Below are 17,139 nucleotides of genomic sequence, written 5' to 3' on the forward strand. Positions count from 1 at the left end.
GTTAGTTAGGTTTAATTAGTTCTAAGTTCTAGGCGACTGATGACCTCAGCAGTTGAGTCGCATAGTGCTCAGAGCCATTTTTGATCTGTCATGCACCAAAAAGCAGCTGGGCCTCATATCTCCATGTCATTCCAAAGACTACCAATGGATGGTGCTCCTGTGGTGATTCCTGGCAACTTAATGCCAGAACAATTCCTGAGTGATATCCTGTCCCACATGCTGACCACGAAAAAGATTTCTTCTTAAATATCCACAGCAAATACATCTACCAACAAGAGACTTGGTATATGCTTCCTACTAATACCCGTTGCTCAGAAAGACATACTTAAGACTGCTGCCTGGACTCCATTTGGCCTATTTGAGTTTACAAGAATGACTTTTGGATTGTGCAATGCTGCACAAAGTGTTTTATGGATGACGTCACATGCAATCTTCTGCTTTGTCTATTCTCATGTTTTGCTGATGTCTAACTTTAAAATAAACCATATGGATCACTTAATGGCACCTCAGTTCACACGGCTTGGTCATCAATCCATCAAAGCACATTTTTGGAGCACCAGAAGTTGTTCCTTGGTCACAGCATTAATGTCCAAGGAATTCGGTTACACAGCAGAGAGTGAAGCCACAAACAACTTTCCACAGCCTGTGACATTCTGAGAGTTGCAAAGATTTCTCAGCCTTGCTACCTATTATCTCTACTTTGTGCACAGTAACACACTTCTGGCTGCTCCATTGAATGACTTCTTATGAGGTTCGCCAAAGCCAAGTTACAGATTACAGTGGACGTTTAACAACGTGAAGACTTCTACCACTGAGGCCACAGTTTTAGCACACCCTGTTCCACAAGCATTTCCTGCTTTGATCGTTGATGCATCTGCAACTACTATAGAAGCTCCACTTCAACAGCAGATAAATCAAAATTGGCAACCCTTGGTATTATTCATTCAGAGACAATCTCTATCACAAATAAGTTAGTCAACATATGACCACAAGTCACAACCTTCTACAAAGAAATTTTGTCATATGCTTCAAGGCTAACTGTTTATGCCAGTCACTGATTACAAGACAGTAATTTATGCTTTTAATCAGAGGTCAGACAAAGCATCACTACGTCAACTGCAAATCTTGAGCACAATTCACGGTGTGTATCATCAACGCTGATGGGGAACTGAATACACTGGCAAACATCCTTTCCTATGTAGACACAATTACAGATGAAGTCGACTATGAACCAGTCATTTTTGAACATTGTATTGTTATCTTTCTACATCAAACGCAAGTACATTTGTGACAATGAACTTTCATCAACAGGCAATCTCATTGCTGCGTGATTTGTTCCACCCTGAAGTCCAGAGTACAACAAACCTGGTTAAGCAAGTATTCACGTGGTCAAATATGGACAGAGACTGTAAAGCTTTTGTGCATTAGTGTGTGTTCTGTTACTGTAGTAAAATCATCCACACATCAGTGCACCTCTTGACACTTTTGTTCTAACCAACCACTGACTTGCACGACCAACCACTGATTTGAACGAATTTTAATAGACACTGTCGGACAGTTACCACCATCCAAAGGACATACCTACTACCTAAATACCACCAACCACTTCACTTGCTGGTCTGAGGATTTTCCTATGGTCAACGTCACTCCTGAAAATGTTTCAACCAGCTTTTTTCATGGATCAGAATCCCTCTTCACATCACCACCAACCAAGGCAGCCACTATGAGTCACATCTACTCAAACCACTTACTGTTTTGTTTGAGGCATATTCAAATCACAGTTTATCATCCAGCAGCAAATGGTGTAACTGAGTGTTTGTAGCAGCCACTTAAAGTGCCTCTAAGATGCTATCAATTGCATTATTGTGTAAAAGCTCTGCCAATTGTCCTACAAGGTCTCTGTGCTACCATCAAGGAAGATTTTAGTGCCACAGCAGCATAATTGTTCTATGATCAACCCATTCGATTACCTTGTTAATTTTTCAGCAATATGCTTAACAACCTTACTGAGGCATCAGACTGTGTTCCAAAATTACTTTCACACATTCACCAATTACGCGCAGTCGCACTAAGAGAGCACCATATTCACCACCCTTTCATTTTCGCTAACCTTTAGAAATGTAACCAAGTTTTTGTTCAGGGTTGCCACAAGTTTCCCCAAATGAAATTCCCTGATATTTCCCTGATGTCCAGACAAGTTTTAGCATTTTACCTTGACAAATTTTGAGACTGATTGATTGATTGACTGACTGATTGACTGATTGATTAATTGATTGAGAGGGTTTATGAGACCAAACGGCGAGATAATCAGTCCTGCGATTCCAAAGCTACTCTCAGAAGAAAGAGGGGCCACTAAAAGTGGATGGATTCAGTCAGAGGAGACAAATTATAAAACAAGAGAGTTAAAACACATATAGAAAAAGGCATAAAAGGTTAGAACAAATCTAGAAACTGAAAAAAGAGTGGTCTTTCCACAAGGAAGTGGTCATGGGTTCTCAGACTGGGAAAATGCGAAGAAAGGCCCCAACCAGAATCACATTGCCTCTGCTCCAGGAGTAAAGCAAAACCTTATATCTGGAAATAATCACTTTCATGGAGGAAACTGAGGACCTGTTCAACCATCCATGAACTGTCTGCTAATATTAAAATTGAGAAAGACTATAATTAGCACGAAGGCTCAAAAGAAGGGAACATCCCAAAAATATGTGGGATACCATCAGTCTGGCTCCACAACCATATTGTGGGGGCGGTTCATTACAAAGGAGGAAACAATGGGTGAGCCTGGTATGACCAATGTGTAGACAGCATAAAGCAGTGGAGTGGAAGGAAGAGCACCAAAGCATAGTAGTCTCCTTGATTGCATGTGGTTTATTACTGAGAGCAGTAGGGCATCAGATGTCATTCCACTTCTGGGCAAAGAGAGATTTGACATAGATGATTTCCAGAACTTGTGGCAATCCTGACTATGTTTGTTATTGTCGGTCATTGCCCACTGTGTTATGTCTGCTATTTTCCAGGCATTTTGTGTTTTCTTTCATGAAATATGAGCACATAGCGTACAAGCTGCCAGTGACTGCCACAATTTTCTTCCTCTTATCATCCATACTTTCTAATATACAAACTACTTTCAAAGCGCTTAAATGAACTCGAATAAATAAAATTCTATAAAACACTGCACTGTACAATGCTCTTGCTGTGAGGCAGTTGCAATTCCTGAAATCCACTGCCAGTGGCCTCTGGCCTACCAAGGAGCACTTCAGTCCTGAGTTCATGGATAAACCATGAAAATCTGCCACATTACGTCACACGCAAACAGACTTGGCCTGCAGGCAGATCAGTGAAACCAGATCCGATGGGCAGCGCCTGCACATTAGTGGGAAATGTTGGGCTTCAGATTGGCAGGCCTGATCCGTTAGAGATACCCACAGAAATGGCCTGCAGTTTTCACCCATCATGGAAGCCGACTGTGTGGCCAGCTGTTTACATGTCACAGACATCATGTTGACAAAATGGGAATGCGGTGATCAATCCATGCAAAAGACAACTCGCGTGAATACTCTGAAAATCGACACTAATGAGGATAGGTAGCAACTCACTGTAAAGATGATCACTGAGCTGCCGACAGGAACATAGAAAAGACAATCACACTCTCACAACTAAATTTTTGGCCATAGCCTTTGTCATAAAACGAGAGCGCACACACACATTCACACAATCATTCAGACACAACTCACGCACGGCTGACAACTGTCTCCGGCCATGAACCAACAGTCTCTGAGAATCAGAGCCAAACAAACCACTCCTCACACTTCCCTGCCTCTCGTCGGCAGCTGCTAGGCTAGCAGCAAGAACTGGTAGCAGCACTGACTGCAAGCCAAGGGGATTGGTAGGAACGCAAGACGCTGCAAGAATGAGGGATATTTTTTTTTTTTTTTTCAAATTTCCCTGATTTAAATTCCCTCATTTCCAGAACTTGTGGCAGCCCTGTTGTCAGGCTCCATGCAAGCCTTTGCAGCCACCATATGATGGACCATATACTGTACTCATTTGAGATGAGAAGACATTTGAAAGTTGATGTCAATGGTACCTTAACAATGATTTCCACCAATCACCTCAAAACTATTTTCTATACTGGTACCTGCAAACCAGACAAGACATCTGTCAGACAAAATGGCTGATGAGTCTACAACAGACGTCACAGAATCATCTTTCCCTTCCATCAGTCATCTCATGATCTAAACACTATGTCCGTTTAAATAGATAGTACTGTTAGAACTTGAATGTAGCTAGAATTCAATGTCATTATGAATTGCAGCATATTGTTTATTGAGCTCATTTTAGTTCAATGATTTTTAGATATTCTATATTTAACTTAGTTGTTCATGCTCTGACATATATATTATAATTGTTACCAATGAAGTATTCATATTGTAATGCAACATCAACATGGAACAGCCGGCCGAAGTGGCCGCGCGGTTAAAGGCGCTGCAGTCTGGAACCGCAAGACCGCTACGGTCGCAGGTTCGAATCCTGCCTCGGGCATGGATGTTTGTGATGTCCTTAGGTTAGTTAGGTTTAACTAGTTCTAAGTTCTAGGGGACTAATGACCTCAGCAGTTGAGTCCCATAGTGCTCAGAGCCATTTCAACATGGAACAATGAAATTAACAAATCAAACAATGGAAAATCCAGGATGGAATGTAAATGCAGAGAAGAAAAAAATGATGCACACAATATGTAGGCAACACTGACACTGGATCTGCTATTGTCTATCTCCAATTTAAAACTGAAAATAACTTTTAATGTAATGTTAAGCTAAGAGTGTGACTGTAACTGACTTCATAAACCAGATACAAAAGACAAACACGAGCACAATTCTGCATAGCACTACATCACACCCTCAGAAGTGACATATTGTAGCCCATAGCAACAAACTGTAAATATATTATCATCTATTTTCTCAAGACTAGGGAGAGGTACGGCTCTCCTTCCACCTTTAAAAACAATTTTAATGTGTTTTCTACAGTTGCTGTGCAGCAACGTATGACCAAAAATGCACCAAATGTAAACTGGCCAGCGACTACATTTTTTACTGTGAATTCTGCAAAATGTGTGCTGGCCTAATTAATTTCGAAGTATCACAGCAGTTATGAGGAATAACAAAAGGAAAGCCATTATGTGAGGCTACATGATGCAAAAGAAATCATTTTTTTATTGAATAGTTTCCTCAAAACCAAATGAGGGACACTGCATAGCAAAGAATACACACAAATCTAAAAATGGTGAGTTTTAATTTTCTACACGAAAAGTAAAATTTTCCGCAAGAAGCTAACACTCACACATCGCCCACTGATATGCCTCATATTTAGCAGCTTGCTAAAGTGAAAGAACGACTATATGACATGTTGGCTCAATATTCCTTTGACCCTCCATTTATTGTCCATTAAAATGTTTCTTTTCATTAAAGAGAGAGAAATATTTGTCCATGAGTCCCATTTTATTTCTAATCTTTCCAAGACACAAAATTTGTATCAATTTGTTGCTTTGTCTCTAATGTCTTGCTTATTTTCTTACATACACTGTGTGATCAAAAGTATCCAGACACCCCCAAAAACATACGTTTTTCATATTAGGTGCATTGTGCTGCTGCCTACTGCCATGTACTCCATATCAGTGACCTCAGTACTCATTAGAGTAATGAGAGAGCAGAATGGGGCATTCCACGGAACTCACGGACTTCGAACATGCTTGGGCGATTGGGTGTAATTTGTGTCATATGTCTGTACACGAGATTTCCACACTCCTAAACATCCCTAGGTCCACTGTTTCTGATGTGATAGTGAATTGGAAACGTGAAGGGGCATGTACAGCACAAAAGTATACAGGCCGACCTCGTCTGCTGACTGACAGAGACTACCGACAGTTGAGGAGGGTCATAATGTGTAAAAGGCAGATATATATCCAGACCATCACACAGGAATTCCAAACTGCATCAGGATCCACTGCAAGTACTATGACAGTTAGGTGGAAGGTGAGAAAACTTGGATTTCATGGCTGAGCGACTGCTTGTAAGCCACACATCATGCCAGTAAATGCCAAACAATGCTTCACTTGGTGGAAGGAGTGCAAACAGTGGGAAAACGTTGTGTGGAGTGATGAATCATGGTACACATTGTGGCAATCCTATAGCAGGGTGTAGGTATGGGTATGGCGAATACCCAGCGAACGTCATCTGCCAGCGTGTGTAGTGCCAACAGTAAAATTCGGAGGTGGTGGTGTTACAGTGTGGTCATGTTTTTCAAGGAGGGGGCTTGCACTCCTTTTTGTTTTGTGTGGCACTATCACAGCATGGGCCTACATTGATGTTTAAAGCACCTTCTTGTTTCCCACTGTTGAAGAGCAATTCGGGGATGGCAACTGCATCTTTCAACACGATAGAGCACCTGTTCATAAGTCACAGCCTGTGGCAGAGTGGTTGCACAACAGTAACATCCCTATAATGGACTGTCCTGCACAGAGTCCTGGCCTGAATCCTATAGAACTCTTGAGATGTTTTGGAACGTCGTCTTTGTGCCAGGCCTCACCAATTGACATTGATACCGATACCTTCCTCAGTGCAGCATTTTGTGAAGTATGGGCTGCCATTCCCCAAGAAACCTTCCAGCACCTAACTGAATGTGTGCCTGCGAGAGTGGAAACTGTCATCAAGGCTAAGGGCGGGCCAACACCATTCTGAATTCCAGCATTACTGATGGAGGGTGCCAAGGACTTTTAAGTCATTTTCAGCCAGGTGTCCAGATACTTTTGATCACATGGTGTATATATAGCTATCAGAAATCTAATTTCATACTGTTGTGGAAAGATTATTAAACTTGACTTATTTCATAAAACATGTTGACTCACTATGGCCATAACTCCACTTCTGACAGATGATGTGATTAGAAGTATCTGTACATCAATTAAACTTGATACAAAACTGCACAAGAAAGCAAAATGTGCTGAGAAGCTAAGACTCAATATCTGACCACCGAGTGAGTGCAGAAAGGTGATAAGGTGGTGTGGGACATTAATGTCTTACTATATACATCCAGGACATTGGTTCTCATGGGCTTCAAATCACATACAAATTGATATACTATGTGCTATGCACAAAAAAAAAAAAAAAAAAAAAACAAGCTCACATACTGACTGCCACAAGCCATCAAGCGTTGAAGAGGTTCTAAGATATTTCTCATCAGCCAACGACACCCTTTGCAGCCTATCTTCTGAGTGTATTAGGATTTATTCACAGTACAAAATCCATTACTTGCATCCACTGCCAAGCAGCTACTAATAAGCAACCTATAAAGATATTACCTTGAATGGTACGTGATTCAGTGCTTCACGCAATAAGAAAAAGGGGCAGAAGTGTGGTACATAACATGGCTTTTCAGTGAAGAGTGTTGGCTCCAGGACTGTATGGCAGATAACAGCCATTGTGTGACGCACACACATCACACAGTAAGATTTGGAGATAGATGCATTACAATTTTTTTTTAATTTTTTTTCTGGGTCTGAAACTTTTCTATGTAACTGGTCCTCAAAATGTTAAGTTTGGAATAAGAGTCAAATTCTCTATGGTTAACAAAACCAACACACATTCTCACAAGTAACATAATTCACCTTGTGTAAAAGAAATTTAGTCTGAAAGTAACGCTTCTCAAACCGCCATTCACAATATTTTTCTGCGACCTGTTAAGGACCCATGAACCATAGACTTTGCCGTTAGTGGGGAGGCTTGCGTGCCTCAGTGATACAGATAACCGTACCATAGGTGCAACCACAACGGAGGGGTATCTGTTGAGCGGCCAGACAAACATGTGGTTCCCGAAGAGGGGCCTTTTCAGTAGTTGCAGGGGATGACTGACTGATCTGGCCTTGTAACACTAACCAAAACGGCCTTGCTGTGCTGGTACTGCAAATGGCTAAAAGCAAGGGGAAACTACAGCCGTAATTTTTCCCAAGGGCATGCAGCTTTACTGTATGGTTATATGATGATGGCGTCTTCTTGGGTAAATTGTTCCGGAGGTAAAATTGTCCCCCATTTGGATCTCCGGATAGGGACTACTCAAGAGGACATTGTTATCAGGAGTAAGAGAACTGGCGTTCTATGGGTTGGAGCGTGAAATGTCAGATCCCTTAATCGGGCAGGTAGGTTAGAAAATTTAAAAAGGGAAATGGATAGGTTAAATTTAGATTAGTGGGAATTGTGAAGTTCGGTGGCAGGAGGAACACGACTTCTCGTCAGGTGAATACAGGGTTATAAATACAAAATCTACTAGGTCTCGTGCAGGAGTACGTTTAATAATGAATAAAAAAAATTAGGAATGTGGGTAAGCTACTACAAACAGCATAGTGAACGCATTATTGTGGCCAAGATAGATATGAAGCCCACACCTACCACAGTAGTACAAGTTTATATGCCAATAGCTCCACAGATGACGAAGAGATTGATGAAATGTATAATGAGATAAAAAGACATTATTCAGATAGTGAAGGAAGACAAAAATTTAATAGTCTTGGGTGACTGGAATTCGATAGTAGGAAAAGGAAGAGAAGGAAACATAGTAGCTGAATATGGAATGGGGGTAAGGAAAGAAAGAGGAAGCCGCCTGGTAGAATTTTGCACAAAGTATAACTTAATCATAGCTAACAATTGGTTCAAGAATCATGAAAGAAGGCTGTATACATGGAAGAAGCCTGGAGATACTGGAAGGTTTCAGACAGATTATATAATGGTAAGACAGAGATTTAGGAACCAGGTTTTAAATTGTAAGACATTTTCAGGGGCAGATGTGGACTCCGACCACAAACTATTGGTTATGAACTGTAGATTAAAACTGAAGAAACTGCAAAAAGGCGGGAATTTAAGGAGATGGGACCTGGATAGACTGAAAGAATCAGAGGTTGTAGAGAGTTTCAGAGAGAGTATTAGGGAACAATTGACAAGAATGGGGGAAAGAAATACAGTACAAGAACACTGGGAAGCTTTGAGAGATAAAATAGTGAAGGGAGCAGAGGATCAAGTAGGTAAAAAGATGAGGGCTAATAAAAATCCTTGGCTAATAGAAGAGATACTGAATTTAATTGATGAAAGGAGAAAATACAAAAATGCAGTAAATGAAGCAGGTAAAAAGGAATACAAACGTCTCAAAAAATGAGATAGACAGCAAGCGCAAAATGGCGAAGCAGGGATGGCTAGAGGACAAATGTAAGAATGTAAAGGCCCATATCACTAAGGGTAAGAGAGGTACTGCCTACAGGAAAATTAAAGAGACCTTTGGAGAAAAGAGAACCACTTGTATGAATATCAAGAGCTCAGATGGAAACCCAGTACTACACTAAAAATGGAAAGCAGAAAGGTGGAAGGAGTACATAGAGGGTCTATACAAGGGAGATGTACTTGGAAATGGAAGAGAATATAGATGAAGATGAAACGGGAGATTGATACTGCATGAAGAGTTTGACGGAGCACTGAAAGACCTAAGTCGAAACAAGGCCCCTGGAGTAGACAACATTCCATTAGAACTACTGATAGCCTTGGGAGAGCCAGCCCTGACAAAACTCTACCATCTGGTGAGCAATATGTATGAGACAGGCGAAATACCCTCAGACTTCAAGAAGAATATAATAATTCCAATCCCAAAGAAAGCAGGTGTTGACAGATGTGAAAAATACCGAACTATCAGTTTAATAAGCCACGGCTGCAAAATACTAACACGAATTCTTTACAGACGAATGGAAAAACTGGTAGAAGCCGACCTCGGGGAAGACCGGTTTGAATTCTGTAGAAATGTTGGAACACGTGAGGCAATACTGACCTTACGACTTATCTTAGAAGAAAGATTAAGGAAAGGCAAACCTACGTTTCTAGCATTTGTAGACTTAGAGAAAGCTTTTGATAATGTGACTGGAATATTCTCTTTCAAATTCTGAAGGTGGCAGGGGTAAAATACAGGGAGTGAAAGGCTATTTACAATTTGTACATAAACCATATGGCAGTTATAAGAGTCGTGGGGCATGAAAGGGAAGCAGTGGTTGATAAGGGAGTGAGACAGGGTTGTAGCCTATCCCCGATGTTATTCAATCTGTATATTGAGCAAGCAGTAAAGGAAACAAAAGAAAAATTCGAAGTAGGAATTAAAATCCATGGAGAAGAAATAAAAACTTTGATGTTCGCCGATGACATTGTAATTCTGTCAGAGACAGCAAAGGACCTGGAAGAGCATCTGAACAGAATGGACAGTGTCTTGAAAGGGGGATATAAGATGAACATCAACAAAAGCAAAACGAGGATAATGGAATGTAGTCAAATTAAATTGGGTGATGCTGAGGGAATTAGATTAGGAAATGAGACACTTAAAGTAGTAAAGGAGTTTTGCTATTTGGGGAGCAAAATAACTGATGATGGCCGAAGTAGAGAAGGTATAAAATGTAACTGGCAATGGCAAGGAAAGCGTTTCTGAAGAAGAGAAATTTGTTAACATCGGGTATAGATTTAAGTGTCAGGAAATCGTTTCTGAAAGTATTTCTATGGAGTGTAGCCATGTATGGAAGTGAAACGTGGACAATAAATAGTTTAGACAAGAAGAGAATAAAAGCTTTCGAAATGTGGTGCTACAGAAGAATGCTGAAGATTAGATGGGTAGATCACATAACTAATGAGGAGGTATTGAATAGAATTGAGGAGAAGAGACATCTGCGGCACAACTTGACTAGAAGAAGGGATCGAATGGTAGGACATAATCTGAGGCATCAAGGGATCACCAATTTAGTATTGGAGGGGAGCGTAGAGGGTAAAAATCATAGAGGGAGACCAAGAGATGAATACACTAAACAGATTCAGAAGGATGTAGGTTTCAGTAGGTACTGGGAGATGAAGGAGCTTGCACAGGATATAAGGGCATGGAGAGCTGCATCAAACCCGTGTCTGGACTGAAGACCAGATTGAACGTCAAGGACCCCATACACAAGTGATGGATGACAGTGATTCGTTGAATGCAATATTGCCAGTAATCTACTGCTTCCCTTGACACCCTACACATGAGTGATTTCCATGCAATTTCAGTCAGTATTACAAATGTCACTGGGTCAAGAAATTCTGTTATGGAAAATGAACTGCTGTATTTAGCAGCAGTTGCAACTGATTGCCATATCCCCAGGAATCCTTGCAGAACATAAATTTAAAATAAATGAGAATTATTATTTATAAAAGTTGTTTTGAAATGCTTTTCTTGGGAACTATACTTTACAAAATGTATTACTTCTTCACTGACACTGAATGGGTTGTGTACATCTATCCTGTGTGCCATTACATTTCATATTATGCTTATTAGTACTCAATTCCTTTTGATTCATTAGTCTTACAATTTAACAGCAATTATTTATGCAGTTTACTTGCTGTGTCTATAGAGATGTTGTCAATAGCAGCACTACTGATTACCTTAACTCTTGTTAAAAATTTTTGGAGAAAGGATTTGATTATAGGAAATGATAAGGGATTTGAGTGTAGGTAGTTTTATATTAGATTTTCCCTTAACAGTTGTATCAAAATGTCCTCTTGACAGTACAGTAGATATGTCATTCTGTTTAGAAGTTAAGAACTATAATAATGCGTATAATTAAATAATACATAACTCAAAATCATATGATGGAGCCCATAGTATAGCAACTACTGCTATGAACTTCCCACTAATTCTACTTCCACTTCACTTCTCACACTAGTCCACGACCCCTGGGTAACTATAAATTTCTTACTCAAGGTGGTCCATGTGAAATGAAACTAAACTGCACAACCACAATAATAAGTAAAGAAACAAGTTGCAGCCACATTGTCACACACTGCCGTTCACCAACCAGGCAGTAATATTGTGTCCACAAATTACAAGTGATCCATCAAATTGCCTTGGATTTCTACACGGGCAGTGATCAGCGACACATTACTGCGATTTGCCCACGCACTTAAGATCCATGTACGAAACATCCGGTCACCCATGTGATGGATCACTGCATTCCGTCACTCATGTGTGGGGTCCTTTAGAAAAACGTGAACAATTGTGACCGCATGCTCATCGAAAGCCATTTACTGTTATGAAGTACTGCAGTCTTCATCCTAAAGCCTTTGACACGTTTTGCTGTCAGGAGAGTGTGTGCACTGTGTTTTGTTGTAAATAGCGCATTTCCATTGCAACTAAAGTTTCATTTAGTGTTATTCTCTTGTTTATGATTTACTGCTTCAGTATGGAAGTATGGGATAAAGTAAATGTTTTTTTTAGAGTATCAGTTCTTACCAGTCGAAGTTTCAAAAGTTTAACTGAAAACTAAAATAATCAAAAATTTCCAGAATTCTCAAAAACTCCCAGCTCTTGCCCAGACTTCCTGGAGTGTATACACCTTAAAATGGTTATCAGTTTTCATATACCATAACAACAACAAAGCCATAAAGAGTGTGAAAAATAACAAAGAAAGGAAAATGGGAAGCTACAGTAGGCACACTGTGCACACACAAAATAATTTACAAGAGTCAAAATAAGTTCAATTCCACAAAGTAAGGTGACTCCTTATTTCAGTCTGGAAGAGGCAGCAGCCTTTGGAGAGGTTTAAAACACTTTTCTTGCAAAACATCGCTTCCTGAATGCAGAAGATGACATAATTACATAATGAATGATACTGTTGTTTGACAATAAAAATGTCACTGTCAATTGATCAGCAGATTTTCTCAACATGAAGTTTGAATGTTTAATTTACAGGAACAAATTGCTGTTTTTACTCTAGTGTCTCACTGTACCATATTAGCTTAATTTAGCAACTATATAGTGTCATTTATGCTTGACCATTTGGGGCTGGGCACATTTTAACAAGGCATTACATTGACAACATAATGATTATTGCTTTGTTATTTTTACAGTCTGACAGTGTGAAAAAGAAGCTATAAACACTTACATGAGGTACTTTTCTTCTTCTTTCTTCTCTCTCTTTAGGCAAAGGGGAAAAATCAACAATGATAAAGTAATTTGAGAAAGACAAAAAGCTAAGGTCAAACAAGGATAGAATAGGAAATCAGATATGTCCTTTTCATAGGAATAATCTTCACCAACTTAAGATTACTGTGGGAAACATAAATCTGGATGAATAGAAGATGATCTGAGTCTCAGTCCTCCAGGATTGGAATACAGTGTATTTCTTGTGAAAAACTGCACTCACTGTCTGTATTCTCCCCTACTCATATCCCATTTCTCTTTCGCATCATAGATTGCCTAAATAACTTAGCCATTACTGTTGTAAAAGTCCTTGAATAATTTTCTGAAACTGATTTCAACATTTTAACAATGAAATACCAGCAAGCACAACTTTCTCCTTTAATAAAGCTGTGCCCCGTATTACAAACCCAAACATAATTCCTGCATGGACCAGTTACACAACTGCCTTTGTTAGATTACATTGTGCTAGTCAAATTTGACAAGTGTGGCTTGGGAAAGGCACTGTTTTTGTACTGTTGTTTTTTATATTTCTGTTATTAAAAAACAATGCGCCGAGAGATACTATACTTATCCATGTATAAGATGACTCTGAATATAAGACCCCCCCCATTTTGAAAGAGGCTAATCAGTAAAAATTGATTTTCAACAAAATCTGATTAATCAAAATTACAAACTTTCTACTGGCATAAAGCATCTGCCTGAAACTTTGGCATTATACCTATTCTAAACTTAGGTCATTAATTTACTGCCTACAATTTGATGATACAAGGAGAAATAAAACAAACTAAAGAAATTGTTACATTAATTTTTATCCTGATTATCTTTAAGCCTATTTTTAATCATCAGCATCATCCTAATAACATCATTGTGAAATTTATATCTTCAATGTCACAAATATTTGGCTGTTCCCTCCTAATTTAATGTGATTTCTGAGGTCATAGTTATGAAGGGTTCTGAGAACACTGCTGTTATTTGCCGAATACTTATCAGGTATTGGTTCTATACTGACATGAGAATGTTACAATGTTTCTAGCTTCCAAATGTGTTGTCTGCCCACCCCTCTCTCACTGGCTGCATCGAACCAGCAGCTGACACACCCCATTTTGTTCCTTTCATACCTCAAGGTGAAAGTTGATAACACTACTGCAGAAAAATGTTAAGGATGCTACACGGCCCTGTCTAGACTTTTACCATCTCTTGCACAAATATATACTACTGTTACGTATTTGTCCAATTTTAAAGTCAACTCAAATGGATTTGGGCAAACTGTGGTTTGAATGTGGTATATGTCCATAAAAAGCTAAGTATGTTGTACAGATTCCCTTGGTTGGCTGCACAATGAAATTTGCTGCCCGCTCACCATGCCCTTTCCCACATTCATCCAAGCTGGTGTCACTGTTCGCCCTTCGATACTTGTGCAGTGCTGTGCTTGAGCAACTGAAATACGGACTGCAATATTTTCTAAGTCACATGCAACAATGCCAACTAATATGTACATAAAAGATGGCAAATGCTTGCATACAAAATAAATGAAGTTGAGTAGCTCTGCCTCAAAAGCCAAAAGTAAACACAAATCGATCAAATTAACTAGTTATCAGATCTATTTACTCAGCAGATGTGTAAGCTGGGCATTAATCACTGACTGCACTCAGACTGTGTGTTCATCAGACAGTTTTTACATCTACTATAGTACTCCACTATACGTCTAATTGCTCATTCGCTCATCACATACATCATGCTCTCTAGTATGTTGATATCCGCCCTACATAGAATACTTATCCACACGAACCTTATTGTAGTAATATCTCTCTTCACTTGACAGAGTAGTGCGATTTTCAGGTGTGTACAGGTGGGCACAGGTACGCATCAAACGTCCAGTATTAGACAACAACAAAGCCATATTTGCAACATCATTTACGGCTTCAAATGCCTGTACACCCTGCCCCAGGTGATGTTGCGACTGTGCCAGCAGACCTTCAAATTCATCTGTATTCCGTCGTTCTTGGAATAATGCTGAAAACACATATTTTCGTAAGGAAACATACAGTATTTTTTTTTTCTAAATTTGTCAGAAAAATTTAATACATTTTAAGATCATTCACAAAGTTTTATTATTATGTTATTAATGACATGTGTCCACTTAGCTCTTACATGCAGCCTGGTTCATATACAGCACGCCAAGTTCATTATGGACGTTGCCAAGACGTCTCATGAGATTGTGTTTCTGCTGCTGGAATACTTGCACCTCAAGGGCCCTTTGATAGCATTTACATGAAGTTGCTAACATTTGCCCCATACTAACAATTTCACTTGGCAATGGCTTCAGTTCTAACCAAAGAAAGACGATATTAATTAATAATGTGGACAGATTTTTAAAAAGTATTAATAAAATTTCACAAAGTTCTCAAAAATGTCAGGGCAAATTATGAAACACGTAACAACATCAGTAGTACTTAAGCAGAAAATATTCTAATTAATAATGTACATATTGTTTGAGGAAGTAAAAGTAAATGGAATCATTGGAAAAATCCTCCAATTTAGAAGAAAAGCAAATACTACTGCTCAGAATTTTATCTCACAACACAGCAATTAACATGATCATACACAACTAAACAACATAATTCTTAGATTAGATTTGGTCACTGCCTTCTCTAAAATTGAGCAATTATCGAGTTCTCCTGGAATGTTCTCATCAATGATCATGTGTGTACCAATTCAAGTGATAATATGTTTGTTTTATATCATAATATGTTTGAACACTGTTGAAGTATTATTATATCACTCAAGTTCTCCATTTATGACCTAATTTAAGGTTTGATCATGTCCATTTCCTGAAACAAACTCCCACACATTGAATTATTTCACTGTGGCATTACAGGTGTTTACAGGTGGCATATTCCAAACGTCAATGCTCTAAGCCTCACATAGGATTGCCATATGGAAAAAGACAGTTCAATACGGCAAAATTGTCCCCCCCCCCCCCCTTCTTACTCTTAACTAGTGCACTCTTATTTCATTCCACACAGCATTTAACATTTACAAAATAAATGTTAATCTTACATGGAGCTTCCCCAATATGGGAGAATTCTCTGCACATAAAGACATTGTAACATTGCTTGTTAGGCCATATTAGTAACATTGCAGATTCTTTATGCAAGGAAGAAGATTTAATTTCACCTCAACATTAGATGGGAAAGGAAATCAATCATGGCTTATGTAAAGGAAACTGACAAAATTGGGAAACTCACAGCCAAACAAACCAGACTGCAAACGAGAATCAACAAACAGACAATAGGAAGGGGGATTTCCGATGAAGGAAGAAGGATGAGATCTGAGAGAATGAAGAAGTACTGGGCTGACAGGAAACTGAAATTTTTTTTGTATAAAGTTGGCTAGAATGGTCCAATGAAGGCCATAAAATGTATAAAAATAAAAAGGAACCATTCAATGTTGACTTGAACTGATTCTGTAAAACCATCAAAAACCTAAACCTGGATGGCTGAAGGGGTATTTTAAACCCTTTTCTCCTAAATGCAAATGATGTGTATTAACTGCTGTGTCAATTCATTCATGAAACTCATTTCACTTCCTGCTTGACAGTTTCAGAAAATCTGTAGCCCAGTGTTTCAATATGCTGTAGTCAAATTTGGACAAGGCTAGGCTGATCTAACTTGTGTACTCACCAGTGGGCAGTTGGTTGCCCATGGGCACAGGTGGGCTGGACATGGGTGGGCTGAAGGTGGAAACTAGGGAAGGGCAACCAGGCAGAAGCCTATGCGACAGTTCTACAACAGTCAGGTCCACGTGGTCAGGATTGGCCACATGTGGATGGTGCACACACAGAGTGTGTGTAACAGGCTACTTGGTAGGCAGCTTCAACTAACTACTACAGCCTGCTAGTGGGTTTATGGGTCCCAGCAGGGCTCGTGGCCTATGGGGCACAGTTGGAACAACCTGTTCTAGGCCTGTGCTTTATGGAGGAATGTGGTGTGAAAATATCTGTGAACTCAGATAAATATTATAAGTTTTCTGTGGCCCAAATTTATAACAGGTTTCAGCAATGTACTACATCCTTCCAATCCACTCCACAGTTTGGAAAAAAAAAAATCCTTACCTTTCACA

At 39.4% G+C, this 17,139-nt stretch overlaps 1 protein-coding gene across 1 annotated transcript in view; it reads right to left on the bottom strand.

The window, feature by feature from the left end:
- The window catches only part of LOC124604130 (erythroid differentiation-related factor 1), a 235,027-nt gene that overhangs the window by 87,404 nt on the left and 130,484 nt on the right, over positions 1-17,139 (bottom strand). Inside the window, exons 13-14 of the mRNA XM_047136452.1 lie at positions 15,169-15,345; positions 14,807-15,030 (exon numbers count right to left, since the gene is read on the bottom strand). Of these exons, the coding sequence (XP_046992408.1) occupies positions 14,807-15,030; positions 15,169-15,345 (401 nt within the window). The remainder of the gene's footprint in view (positions 1-14,806; positions 15,031-15,168; positions 15,346-17,139) is intronic.

This window comes from Schistocerca americana, chromosome 1 (assembly GCF_021461395.2).
Source record: "Schistocerca americana isolate TAMUIC-IGC-003095 chromosome 1, iqSchAmer2.1, whole genome shotgun sequence".
Taxonomy (NCBI): Eukaryota; Metazoa; Arthropoda; class Insecta; order Orthoptera; family Acrididae; genus Schistocerca; species Schistocerca americana.